At 37.2% G+C, this 14,463-nt stretch overlaps 1 protein-coding gene across 1 annotated transcript; it reads left to right on the top strand.

Annotated features, from left to right (window-relative positions):
• Positions 1-674: 674 nt before the first annotated feature.
• Positions 675-4,276, top strand: LOC113080532 (H-2 class I histocompatibility antigen, Q10 alpha chain-like; the record flags this gene model as incomplete). Its single annotated transcript, XM_026252685.1, has 4 exons — positions 675-679; positions 3,240-3,538; positions 3,626-3,913; positions 3,988-4,276. Coding segments are annotated over exons 1-4 (881 nt in total), but the record flags the coding sequence as incomplete, so codon positions are not given.
• Between the last annotated feature and the right edge of the window lie 10,187 nt (positions 4,277-14,463).

Below are 14,463 nucleotides of genomic sequence, written 5' to 3' on the forward strand. Positions count from 1 at the left end.
CAAAAAGGTGGCCAAAAGTGAAAGATTAAGTGGATATTTTAATTAATTGTTTGGTCAATATTAATTAAGGATTTGATTATCCTGTAAGTGTTTCAAAAGCAATTATCAGACATTTGGCGCCCTTTCAAGGCATTTGTAATAATTGCCTATGTAATGTACATAAATTGTTTATTTTGTATTACATTATGTATTTTAACAGTGTTATTCAATTATTTTTAATTAACCAATCATTATTGCCTCGTTGTTTTTATATAATGCATTTTATGGCATTTTAAAAGGTTGTTCACTTAAATTAGTTTTTATCACCACAAAAACATTATATGATTACTTTGTAAATTATTATTTTAAGTGATTTGAAGTAGCAAAGCCATGGTTAATTTGTAGTTACCATTGCTACAAGAGCCTTGGTAAAATTATGGTTAATTTTCGGAAGGGAACATGGAAACTCAGAGAATATTATGGCAGATGCGGCAGTGATATTATCACAGACATAAAACGAGTTATTAATTTAATGTTTTCAAAATTCAGAAAAGTTTAACAGGATTATAAAAGTACCTAAAAGTGACGCACGGACCTCATCTTGGGCTTTTTTTCTTTTCCTTATCTCGGCACCAGATTACTGTTGTCTTTTCCTTGGCATAGTTGTCCATGATCATTTGCAGACAGCCGCAAACATGAGGTGAGAGCGAGCGAGCGCGTGCGGTTTTGGGAATTAACCTATACGTATATGTTAACAGACACATAAAATAAAGTTGGTTTTTTTTGAGCAACTGGGATGGTGCCCCCCTGGGAGTTGGTGCCCTACGCAGACTGCGTATTCTGCGTGTAGGGAGCAGTGGTACTGTAAATACGTAACACCGTTAGATGTATTTCATTGCTCCCCAGCCCTGTGTGTGTGTGTGTGTGTGTGTGTGTGTAATGAGCTATACAGAACTCTGCAATTAGTTGAAGCCTACAGCATTTAATAAAATGTAGAATTATCAGATAAATCCAACTTTATAGCTGAAAAAAGCCTGTTAAGACAAGGTTAAGTACAAACCCGATTCCAAAAAAAGTTGGGACACTGTACAAATTGTGAATAAAAACAGAATGCAATGATGTGGAATGCATCTTCCTCGATGCGGCAAATGTTTTCTATGGATGAAAGATCTGGACTGCAGGCTGGTCACTTCAGTACCCGGATCCTTCTTCTACGCAGTCATGATGTTGTTATTGATGCAGAATGTTGGAAAATGCAAGGTCTTGCCTGAAAGAGATGAAGTCTGGATGGGAGCATATGTTGTTCTAGAACTTGGATTTACCTTTCAGCATTGATGGCCCATGTAAGCTGCCCATGCCACAGGCACTCATGAGATACATACCCCATACCCCCATAACCCCATACCATCAGAGATACAGGCTTCTGAACTGAGCGCTGATAACAACTTGGGTTATCCTTGTCCTCTTTAGTCCGGATGACATGGCATCCCAGTTTTCCAAAAAGAACTTCAAATTTTGATTTGTCTGACCACAGAACAGTTTTCCTCTTTGCCACAGTCCATTTTAAATGAGCCTTGGCCCAGAGAAAACGCCTGCGCTTCTGGATCAAGTTTAGATATGGCTTCTTTTGTGACCTGTAGAGTTTTAGCTTGCAACAGCAAATGGCACGGTGGATTGTGTTCACCGACAATGTTTTCTGGAAGTATTCCTGAGCCCATGTTGTGATCTCCATTACAGTATCATTCCTGTATGTGATGCAGTGCTGTCTAAGAGCCTGAAGATCACGGGCATCCAGTATAGTTTTCCGGCCTTGACCCTTACACACAGAGATTGTTCCAGATTCTCTGAATCTTTGGATGATATTATGCTCTGTAGATGATGATAACTTCAAACTCTTTGCAATTTTTCTCTGAAAAACTCCTTTCTGATATTGCTCCACTATTTTTCGCCGCAGTATTTGGGGAATTGGTGATCCTCTGCCCATCTTGACTTCTGATAGACACTGCCACTCTGAGAGGCTCTTTTTATACCTAATCATGTTGCCAATTGACCTAATAAGTTACAAATTGTTCCTCCAGCTGTTCCTTATATGTACATTTAACTTTTGCGTCCTCTTATTGCTACCTGTCCCAACTTTTTTAGAATGTGTAGCTCTCATGAAATCCAAAATGAGCCAAAATTTGGCAAGACATTTCAAAATGTCTCACTTTCACAATTAGATATTTTCTCAATATTCTTTTGTGAGTAAAATATAAGTTTATGAGATTTGTAAATTATTCCATTCCTTTTTTACTCACAATTTGTACAGTGTCCCAACTTTTTTGGAATCGGTTTGTAGTATAAAACGAAAACAAAAATCATAAATCATTGTGGTTTTGTTCGCTCACTCTCACCTATTTAAACACTACTTGATTCTCTGTCGACTCTAAATGTGATAATGCTCAACAGCACAGGGTTAGAGCGCTACCATTGCTATAGCAATGTAAATCATTTTTACCATGCAATTAAAGCTAATAGAATCTGTATCTATTAATAGATGACAGCAATGTGAAGTTTTTCAAATGAATCCACCACAGACCACAGACCACTATGTTCATTTATGGTAGCTAGGTGAACACTCAGTAATATATTTTGGAATATCTCCATGGTCACGAGTCAATATTTATTCAGATTATTTTCATATAACTATTCAAATTATTATATGTAGCTAGTATGAGTTACAAAATATGTTCCCTATGTTCAAATTTGGCCGCAATAATAAAGCAAAAACTGACACTTCAGATTAACCTTTAAATGTTAACTTTTACAAAAATTAGTCTTTATAATTAAATAATGTATATAACCAAATGCAGAATCTAATACAAGTAATTATGTTTAAAAAAAATGTTTGGGGCAACTACCTGCTATACAGCCATGTAGTGGTCACACCATAGTGCATAATTTAGAGTAGATATTTAGTTAACATTGAAGAGGTTGTGGGTAACCTTCAAGAAAACATTAACTGAAAGTTAAGGCAATGTTCAAACCTAAAAAAAAAAAAAGAAAGAAAAAAATAGAAACTTTTTGTAAAGAAACCATTTCAAAAACAAATCTTAAAAGTTGCTTTTGGTTTTCACCAATCACATTATTTTTAGCTCATATTGCCTTTCAGATTAAAAAACAGCAGTGTCATTGTTCAAACGAGGTAAATCTGTGTTGATTTAGTTAATTTCACAGTTTAATTTTAACTGTGAAGATCATGACACATGAAAGTAGTTTAGTTTAGCTGTATTGCTTTTCCTTGCAGAGAAACACTCGCTGTATTACATTTACACGGCTCTGTCCAAACCTGTGGATCTGCCGGGCATCTATCAGTTCAGTGCTATGGGTCTGCTAGATGACAGACAGATCGACTCTTACAATAGTAAAGAACAGAGGAAGATTCCCAAACAGACCTGGATGAAAGAGAAAATGCAGGAGGATTACTGGGAGAAAGGCACCCAGTCCAGAAAGAGCAAAGAACAGTGGTTTAATGTGAATGTTGATATTCTGATGAAACGCATGAGACACAATGAATCAGGTGAGAAACATTCACACAGATTAACCCGCAGATACACTATCATTTCATTTATATATTCATCTCACAGACATTCTGTCTCCATTTCAGATCTTCATGTTCTTCAGTGGAGACACGGTTGTGAAGTTGAACAGGAGGGAGATGAAGTGAAGTTTTCCAGAGGCATTGATGAGTACAGCTATGATGGAGTAAACTTTCTGTCTTTTGATGATAAAGAGTCTCAGTGGGTCGCTCCTGTTGATGCAGCTCTACCAACCAAGAGAAAATGGGACAGTGTGCCGATCCTAAACCAATACACCAAAGGATACCTGGAGAAAGAGTGTGTGGACTGGCTCAACAAATTCAGAGACTATGGCGATGAGGAGCTCAGAAACGTCTGTAAGTAGATCAGTTTGTATTTGTTTGATGATCTGCTGCAGATGCAACTTACTGATAGTTTACTGTGTTTTCAGCTCCTCCAGATGTTCATGTGTTTGCAAAAAGGTCTTTCAGAGACAAAACCAAGCGGAGACTCACCTGTCTGGCCACCGGTTTCTACCCCAAAGACACATTCTTGACCATCAGAAAATATCGCTCACCTCTGCCTGAAGATGAGGTTGAATCCACAGGAATCAGACCAAACCATGATGGGACCTTCCAGATGAAGAAGAGTGTGATTATCCAAGAGGATGAAAAATATGATTTAGATTGTCTTGTTGGTCACAGAACCCTCAAAGAAACAATTATCGTCAGATGGGGTAGGCAAACTAAAATAATTAAAGGGGCCATATGATGCTGCTATAAAGAACATTATTTTGTATATTTGGTGTAATACAATGTGTTTAAAAATAAAATCATATATGCACTTAATAGACGCTTTTAACCAAAGCAACTTCTAGTGTATTCAGGGTATATATATATTTTCACCAGTATGTGTGTGCCCTGGGAATTGAACCCACAACCTTTTGCGCTGTTAACACAATGCTCTACCACTGAGCCACAGGCTCATGTATAGCTTGCCTTTTTGAAACGTGTCAATTTCTACAAATCTCATCGTTCTGAAAAGTGAGGTGTGCTCTGATTGGCCAGCTATCCAGTGCATTGTGATCAGGGTTGGGGAGTAACAGAATACATGTAACGGCGTTACGTAATCAGGATACAAAAATCCAGTAACTGTAATCCGTTAATACTTTCAGGATTACAATGGTTTCATTTAAAACTAAATAAATCAGTATTTTGGCATAATAACACTATATTAAGCGCAGCTTGATTAATGACTCACGCGAGTCACGTGTGCCACCCCTGGTGCATGCGCAAATAACAGCTGTCTGCAATCTCCTCAGATGCGGATTGAATCACTACTGCTAAACGATATGCTGCCCGAGGGCAAAAACGTGTTCATTTCCTGGAAATTCCGCTGCTATTTTGTTTAAAAAGAAGAAAATGCAAACAACATTGTACAGTGCAAACTGTGCCTTCCAGCAAAGAAAACACTTTCTTCATCGAAGGATTCGACATCCAACCTAAAGAAGCATTTGCACTTATAAAAATTAGTTTTATATTTGCAAAGAGAAAAAAAAAATATTTGTATTCTCTATTTTGCTTTTGAAGAAAAATTTTCCATTGTCTAAAATTTTTTCTTATTATATTTGCTTGGAAAAAATGAATTTATATTCTCTATTTTCCTGTTGAAGAAACATTTCCTTAAAATTATTTCTTATTATATTTTCTTCAAAATAAAACAAAATAATCTGTAATACCAATACCATGCACTAAATGTCTGTATAGTCCTTTACATATATATTAATTCAGGGCTGTGAAATTCTTAATTAATAAATGTTGTTGTTTTTAAAAAATAATATTTGACCTTGAAGTAATCCAGAAGTAATCCAAAAGTAATCAGTTACATTACTTTCATATTGTGGTACTTGGATTACGTTACTGAATACTTTTTTTATGAAGTAATTAGTAACTGTAACTGAATACATTTTAAAAGTAACCCTCCCAAGCCTGATTGTGATTGACCGAGTACCTCAAGCGTGTGACGGAAATGTTACACCCTTACACCCCTTACTGTGATGCCGTATCCCAGCATGACCAGACAAACCGCAGGCAGATCAGGAAACTCCTCATCCTCCATAAAATACACTGCACACATTTTAATATTTGGGTTGGACGATTCTGGAACAGTGTTGTAAATACATCTTAACCACTGATTTCTAGTCCTCTTTTGGAAGACCAAACAAAGTGGTTTCACTTTCACAACTAAACAGCATCACACACGGTGGACTAAAGTGAGTGGAGGCCGGCTCGGGAATGGTGCGGCCAGCGGGTAACCACATGTGATGACCCTGAGCTGGACTCCACTTCGTCCACAGTGAAAGCCGATCCGGCGATCGGCAGGTTAATGTATTTCCTCGGCGACCAGCACGGATCAGCTCCAGGCATGATGAAGTGAATATCATCCTCTTTTGGAAGGCCTAAGCTGTCTCCCTGTAAAAACCAGGAAACCAGGATACCAATGAGGCTAAATAACTAAACCCTTAATCGACTGGGACGGCCTTATGTGAATACATTGCTGCTATAAGACCCAATCTACAGCATAAACCTGTGTGAACTAGTTTCTCTGGTTTGAACTGACTCAAACAGTCCTGAAGTGTAGAAACACAGATGTGTCCACATGGTGCGAGACTCTAAATCCACTCCTAGAAGAGTCTTCTGCTGACTTGACAACAATACACTCTTCTTCTGCTCGTACTCCAAGACTCCTCAAATGATCGAGAAGCACGACTCCATGGGAATCTCGACACTCCTTATATACAAGACAAATATCATTTGTTTAACCTGACTTCCAGACACAGCCTTAGATGAAATCAACTGAAGATAAAAGTCATTAAATCTCTCAAGATCTGATTAAACATCTCCACAAACAGCTTCACTCATTACTAACCAGAATAACTACTAACTAACTACTGACTTTATTTCAACTAATATTGAGATGAGAGCCATTCTAGACCTTCATTAGTAAAGCAGTGAATTAATGATCGCAGTTGTGGTGTTTTCAGAGTGGAGGTATCACATGTTTTCTGCTGTGTTTCAGTGTTACAGTTTCTAGCCTTCCCTTGAATTCAGTTCAATTAAAATTTCGATTAAATGAATCTGCAGTATGTGAGCACATTAGTAGATATAAGAGTAGATCCTAACACCTCCTTAGCTGAAACACAGTTTAAAAGTTTCCACACAGACTAGCCTGACCAAACCATATTCACTGGTCACCATATCAGCAATATGGGTAATTTATGCAGCAGAAGAAAAAGGAAGCGGCATCTGAATGTGTGAGAATTCATCATCAGTCTATTTTGGGTTCAGATATGATCTCTGCTCTACTGAGTCCCACATGTCTCCAAACCTCAAACAGTGAGATCTCCGCTCTGAAAACACCACAACTGCTATCATTAATTCACTACTTTACTAATGAAGGTCTAGAATGGCTGTCAACTATCTCAAAACTGTAAGAAAAAAATTATTTCCAATAACTCATCAACATCTAAACCTCTGTAATTCTCATCTGACAGAAATAAAGTCAGTCTGGTTAGTAATGAGTGAAGCTGGTGAAGCTGTTTGTGGAGATGTTTAATCAGATCTTGAGAGATTTAATTTCTTTTATCTTCAGTTGATTTCATCTAAGGCTGTGTCTGGAAGTCAGGTTAAACAAATGATATTTGTTTTGTATATAAGGAGTGTCCAGATTCTCATTGAGTCGTGCTTCTCGATCATTTGAGGAGTCTTGGAGTACGAGCAGAAGAAGAGTGTATTGTTGTCGAGTCAGCAGAAGACTCTTCTAGGAGTGGATTTAGAGTCTCGCACCATGTGGACACATCTGTGTTTCTACACTTCAGGACTGTTAGAGTCAGTTCAAACCAGAGAAACTAGTTAATATGTTTATGCTGTAGATTGGGTCTTATGGCAGCAAAGTCTTCACATAAGGCCGTCTCAGTGGATCGAGGGTTTAGGGATTTCGCCTCGTTGGTATCCTGGTTTCCTCGAGACAGCTTAGGTCTCTCTGCTCTGTATGAATCCCTTTTTGGGACTTAAAAGTTGTCCTAGAAGGTTTGGCAGGCCATCAGTTTGAGACCATCAGCACTGCATAAGCCTCTGGCTCTCAAGACGGTCCTATTGGTGCTGAGGGTGCTGCAGCCAACTGTTTTTTCTGTGGCCAACTGTTTAACTGTTGGGAATTAGAAAGAAAAAAAATGAGAGTATCTATTTAGGCTATTTACATAAACTCCACCCACCAATGTGTGAGTACAAATGACTATCAACAGACATCAGATTCAGTGGTGCAGATGATAAAGTGTTTGTCATACTACTTTTGAGGCGATCGACCCAGGTTTGAATCTGCCTTTTGGGTGACTTTTTTTCTCCCTTTTCAAATTTCAGATCACATCAGAAAAGCATTTATTTTTAATATAAATGAAGGTAATAATTAAAAAGTTTAATATAATGTATTGTGTAGGTGTAGGGAGGCCTTTTCTAGGTGGCATCTATTTAATAATTTGTAGTAAAATTTTAATAGACATGTATTAAAATGCTGAGGTGCAAATAATTGCAATAAGAAGAATATCATGCTATGTTTAAAGTTTTTATGTTTTTAAGTTGTACCTACACTCACTCACATCATCAACACTTCCCTCCACACTGGTGTTTTTCCTCATCATTTAGACAGGCACGTATAACTCCACTACTTAAGAAACCCAACCTCAACCCATCTCTTTTAGAGAACTACAGACCAGTTTCCCTTCTTCCTTTTATTGCAAAAACACTTGAATGAGCTGTGTTCAAACAAGTCTCTACATTTCTCACACACAACAATCTCCTTCACAGCAACCAATCTGGCTTCAGAAGTGGGCATTCAACTGAGACGGCCTTGCTCTCAGTTGTTGAAGCTCTAAGACTGGCAAGAGCAGAATCCAAATCTTCAGTACTTATCCTGCTTGATCTGTCCGCTGCTTTTGACACGGTTAATCACCAGATCCTTCTATCAACCCTACTGGCAAATGGCATCTCAGGAACCACACTTCAATGGTTTAAATCTTACCTATCAGATAGGTCCTTCAAAGTATCTTGGAGAGGTGAGGTGTCCAAGTCTCAACATCTAACTACTGGGGTGCCTCAGGGCTCAGTTCTTGGACCACTTCTCTTCTCTGTCTACATGGCATCATTAGGTTCTGTCATTCAGAAACATGGCTTTTCATACCACTGCTATGGTGATGACACTCAACTCTACCTCTCATTCCATCCTGATGATCCGACGGTAGCTGGACTATTGCAATGCTCTCTTGGCAGGTCTTCCAGCCAATTCTATCAAACCTTTACAATTAATATAGAACGCGGCAGCAAAATTAATTTTTAATGACCCAAAAAGAATACACGTCACACCTCTGTTTATCAATTTGCACTGGCTTCCAACAGCTGCTCGCATAAAATTCAAGGCATTGATGTTTGCCTACAAAACTACGACTGGCTCTGCACCCATTTACATAAATTTCTTACTTCAGACTTATGTGCCCTCTAGAAGCTTGCGTTCTGCAAGTGAACGTCGCTTGATTGTGCCATCCCAAAGAAGCACAAAGTCACTTTTACGGACTTTTAAATAAAATTTTTCCTTCTGGTGGAATGAACTCCCCAACTCAATCCGAGCAGCTGAGTCCTTAGCCATCTTCAAGAATCTCTTCCATCTTTATTTGACCCTCTAACTTTAACACTCACTATTCTAATTCTATTCTTTAAAAAATCTTTCTACCTTTCTAATCTTTTTGTATTCTATTTTCTTTTAATTTATTATGCAATTGTATATGTATGTGTGTGTATGTGTAAAGACCTCTAACTAGCTTGCTCTATTCTTTTATTTTTTTATCTATCTGTTTTCTTTTATTTATTATATTATAAAAAATCCCATGCTACGTGTACTGTGTTAACCTAACTGAGACTTGTTATAGCACTTATATATCATTGCTCTTTTTGTTGTTTTTGATTGCTTCCACTGTCTTCATCTGTAAGTCGCTTTGGATAAAAGCGTCTGCTATGGATAAATGTAAATGTAATGTAATGTAAATGTTTAAATCAAATCTACAGTTATTTTCACTTAGTGGAACTCCCCCAACTTACCCAGAAGTAACCATAGGCTGCCTCTAATGACATATAATCGCTAATAAACTTAGAATTATATAGATTTAATTGAACCTGCTTACAAACCTTTTTAACATGAGCTTTAAATGTAAGTTTAAAATAAGTATTCACAGACATTTATATTGAGGGACTACCTACAGCCTCACCCCTGACACCTAAGCATCCAGCTATTTAATAAATGCTGTTAGACTTGGAGAAAAACATACACACACTGTTTTGGACATGTTTAGTTGTAAGCAATTGTCTTTTAACCATGCTGACACATTAACCATAGAATTTTACTGTATCGTCTGCATACATTTGTATATGAATGCCAGGACATACAATATGTAAATAATTTATACTGCATATAGAGCAAAAAAGCAATGGACCCAAGACAGAACCTTGCTGAACACCAGTTGATGTTCTTGTTATTGGATTGGTGATTTTGTATTCTAAAATACTGAGATCTATCTTTTAGATGTGACTCTATCCAGTTAATTGTATGTAATGAAAAATTAAAAAAAGATTATTTTTTCTTTAAAACCAAACTGCATTGGATGCAATGCAATTGAACTACAACTCAAGTAACTGCTAATCTGTTTTGCAACTATTTTCTCCATAACCTCAGAAACAGTGGGAAAAATACGAATTGGCCTATAATTATCAATAGATAGGGGATCTCCACTTTTGAATACTGGAACACATTTGTACTTACATAAACCATCCTGAGGGTTATTACGTATGTGTAGTTACAGAAATATTAATATAACAGCTGTCGATACTATGTACCAATCCGTACTTACACTGTGCTTACATACTACATACACATCTAGTTACTATGTAAGTACCAAGTATTAAGGACAATATAAAGCCAGACCGAATTTTCTTACCTGTTAATTTTTTTACTGTTTACAAATGATTCTACGATTGCCTCATGCATTCGTAAAATCTTTACCATCATTATTCAATTTAGATTTCAGTGAGATTTTTAAAGCATAATACCTTTTTTCATCAAATTCAGAATATCTACCTTTATCTATGGGACCATATTTTTTTCTTTCTATGATTCAATTTACAGGTATAATCAGTAATAATATTTTCTAATCTTTTTGTAAAAATGTCATTATCTTCCTTATAGTCAATACCCAATAATACATTATCCCATTCTATCTGCTGAATGGCACCTTTAAAATTGTCTTGTTTATTCTTTGGTATCCCAAAGGATTCACATTTCTTAACAAGTGAGCTAAACCTCTTCTTAGTTAGCTGCCTAGTAACCAGAATCCTATTATGGTCAGGCAGGCCAGTTAACATATTACAGGATTTCAAAATTTGCTTAGGTCTATTAGTAAATATTAGGTAAATTTGCATTTTTGTAGAATCAGTTTGAGTAGGTCCACTAACTATCAGTTCATATGCTTAAGATTTTTCCTATAAGATTTATCTTCCCAATTACTGTTAATATCACCCATGATAATTACCTCCTTGTGAAAATTACATTCTTTCAATAGAGTCTCAAAATTTTCATAGAAACTACAGTTAGAAGAAGGAGTACTATAAATTGCCATGAGAGTAAACAACATTTGTGGTGATAAGACAATGTTTAAACCAATGCATTCCAATTAATGGCTATTCACCCACTCTATTTCTTTACATTGAATATTATCATTTACATATATCATTACTCCACCACCCTTGGAACCTTCTCTATCCTTTCTAAAAACATTAAAACCAAGCACCTGAACTACTGCAGTAGAAAAATTTTCGTGAAGCCAAGTTTCTGATAAAAACAAAGGAAATCTAAATTTGAGTTTAGTAAGAGATGATGAACTTGATCACTTTTCAATTGAATACTTCTTACGTTTAGGTGACCACCTAAAAGACCCTTCATTTTAGCTTTTGGATCCCAAACTATTCTAGATTGATTGAAGGTTTGGAATATCTACCATTTTCTATGTTTTAAAATCACTGGATTAACCACTCTCTTGTTTACACGTTTCATCTTTGTCCCAACTTAACTTATATTATCAAATGTTAAGTTTAAGTCAATAATATCAGAAGTTCTCCGTGGATTGGCATCTTCTCCACTCCTCCAACCAGCCCAACATAAGCGAGCTCACCGACAACCCCTCCGAGCCCAAGATCTCCTCACCAATACCCGAGCTCAACTCTGTTTTGGATGGCCCTTGTACCACACTCCATGGACCACCAAACCCGATTAGGTTATCCGCAGGCTGCTCGACTTTAATGAACTCCACACTGGCAGCGACATCTCGGGCAGGCCCGACATCCGCAGAAGTGCCCATCGAAACTCTATGGCAGGGATAGGCAACTCCAGTCCTGGAGGGCCACTATCCTGCAGAGTTTAGCTCCAACCCTAATTAAACACACCTGAACAAGGCAATCAGTGTTTTCGGGACTACTAGATAGATACAGGCAGGTGTTTTTATGAAGGCTGAAGCTAAACTCTGCAGGATAGTGGACCTCCAGGACCGGAGTTGCCTATCCCTGCCCTATGGGACATGATCCTTCCGCTCCGCCCCAACACGATCAGAACTAGGATGCGGACAAACATCCCCTGGGGACAACATGGCCAGATCGCTACCAGGCCATCCAGTCCCCACGGCTTCGACACCAGCGCCAACACCCCAAGCAGACATGACAGAGCCAGCCGTGCCAGAACAAGGGAGGTTAGTTGGTTGGGCGTAATCGTTCAATAACTCTCTACAACAAGGACTGGGACACGGATGAATATCTCTGGATAATAGTAGACAGAATATAATAATTAACGCATCACAATGTCAACGCCGAGCTGGTGGCTTGCAGTGTCTCTTTGCCGGGTAGTATAAGGATGGAAAACTAAAAGTCACTGCTAAACTGTGCCTTCCATATCCAAGGTTTCCCACAGCTTGTTTCGTTTGTTGAGTTGATATATTGGCGTTGTTCGAAAGAAATTTCCCATAAATTAGATCTGACATGATTAACAAATTTATTGGTGCTAACCAGTCTTAAGAATGTTAGCTACATCTGCCGCCATCTTGACACAACCTTGAGAGTGAGCATGTGTTGTGTCTGGTATAAAATATATTTTTTTTAATCAATTGGTGCTACATAAAGGCAAATAATATCAGTGAGTAGAAGGAAGAAACTCGAAAACATTCTGCAACGGATGTCTGGCATCATTCATAATTAAATTAGTTTTCTTCAAAGTCCTGACCTTATATAAGTCTTCAAATCATTTAAAGTGGTGCCAATAATCTTACCTCACACTTTAACAATACAATGCAATCTATTTCTGTTTCTATTTCTGTTTTCTGCTACATGCATAACTGAGATATTTTCATATATTTACAGTATATAGTTCACACAGGTCTGGTACAAATTTATAATTTTTGTGATGCTAAGCTTAAGTATTAAGATCTTTTGTTTCTATGTTCATTATGTTTTAACTAAACTAACATATATGATCACAGATCCAGGAGAAACTGAAGTCTTATGTTCTGCTGGATTAATCAGAGGTACCACAGTTCATTAATGCTGAAACAGTCAATCTGAAGAATTGATCATCATTTTATACCTTTGATTTCATTCACAAAGTCCTGATTCTGTTCATCTCTCCATCTTTCCTGCAGTGATTTTGATTATTGTTGAGTTTGCAGTGTTTGCTGCTCCTACTGTGATTCTTCTTCAGATCATCTGTGCAAGAAGAGCTGGTGAGTTTTTCAGATGATTCACATTGATCTGAAACAATGTGCCCTCATGAGAGCTCAGTAATGGTTTTGTGTTCAATTATTTGCAGAGAGGAAGGACTCACAGCAGCCAGAGGAAATAGAAACAATAATAGAATAAAATACTAATATGATAACAAATCCTTACTTATGAAATTATATGAATGGTTGTCTTTCCACCTACATCATGCTGCAACATGTTTTTATGTCAGGCACGCATAAATATATATTCATAATTTGGTCTTCAAATATTAGCTAAATCACAGTCTGAACTCGTAAAAGTAGGGTATTTACATATGAAAAATTGATCTCTTGGCTGGAGAACTCTAGTTACAATACGCTTTTATACTGCAAGCAGATTTTACTGCAAAATTCCAAATAACAAAACAACAACTGCAAGTCCATGTTTTTCTGACTGGATTCCAGTTTCTGTGGATTGCAGAGATCCATTTACTTGTAGCTGTGAGCAATGTATAAATGGTCCAGTTTCTTGTCTAGTTATATAGAGAATCACAAAACAGGTCTTTCCCATTTCAGATGTTTATAATGTTTTCACAGAATTCCAGCTGAATTCTAGTGCTGTCACTCATGCAGTGTCTCAATCATCATTCTAGCTCCTGAGTGTGAGTCTCAAACAAGCATATTGTAGAACGTCAACGCTGGCATTCATCAACAACAGACGGGACCAATCTCTTTTTAAAATATATATTATTTTATTCTCTTTAAACACAGCATTCTTTTACAAACCCGATTCCAAAAAAGTTGGGACACTGTACAAATTGTGAATAAAAACAGAATGCAATGATGTGGAAGGTTCAAATTTCTATATTTTATTCAGAATACAACATAGATGACATATCAAATGTTTAAACTGAGAAATTTTATCATTTAAGGGAAAAATAAGTTGATTTAAAATTTCAGGGCATCAACACATCTCAAAAAGTTGGGACAAGGCCATGTTTCCCACTGTGTGGCATCCCCTCTTCTTTTATAACAGTCTGCAAATGTCTGGGGACTGACGAGACAAGTTTCTCAAGTTTAGGAATAGTA

The sequence above is a fragment of the Carassius auratus genome, unplaced genomic scaffold, assembly GCF_003368295.1.
Source record: "Carassius auratus strain Wakin unplaced genomic scaffold, ASM336829v1 scaf_tig00031547, whole genome shotgun sequence".
In the NCBI taxonomy this organism is placed as follows: Eukaryota; Metazoa; Chordata; class Actinopteri; order Cypriniformes; family Cyprinidae; genus Carassius; species Carassius auratus.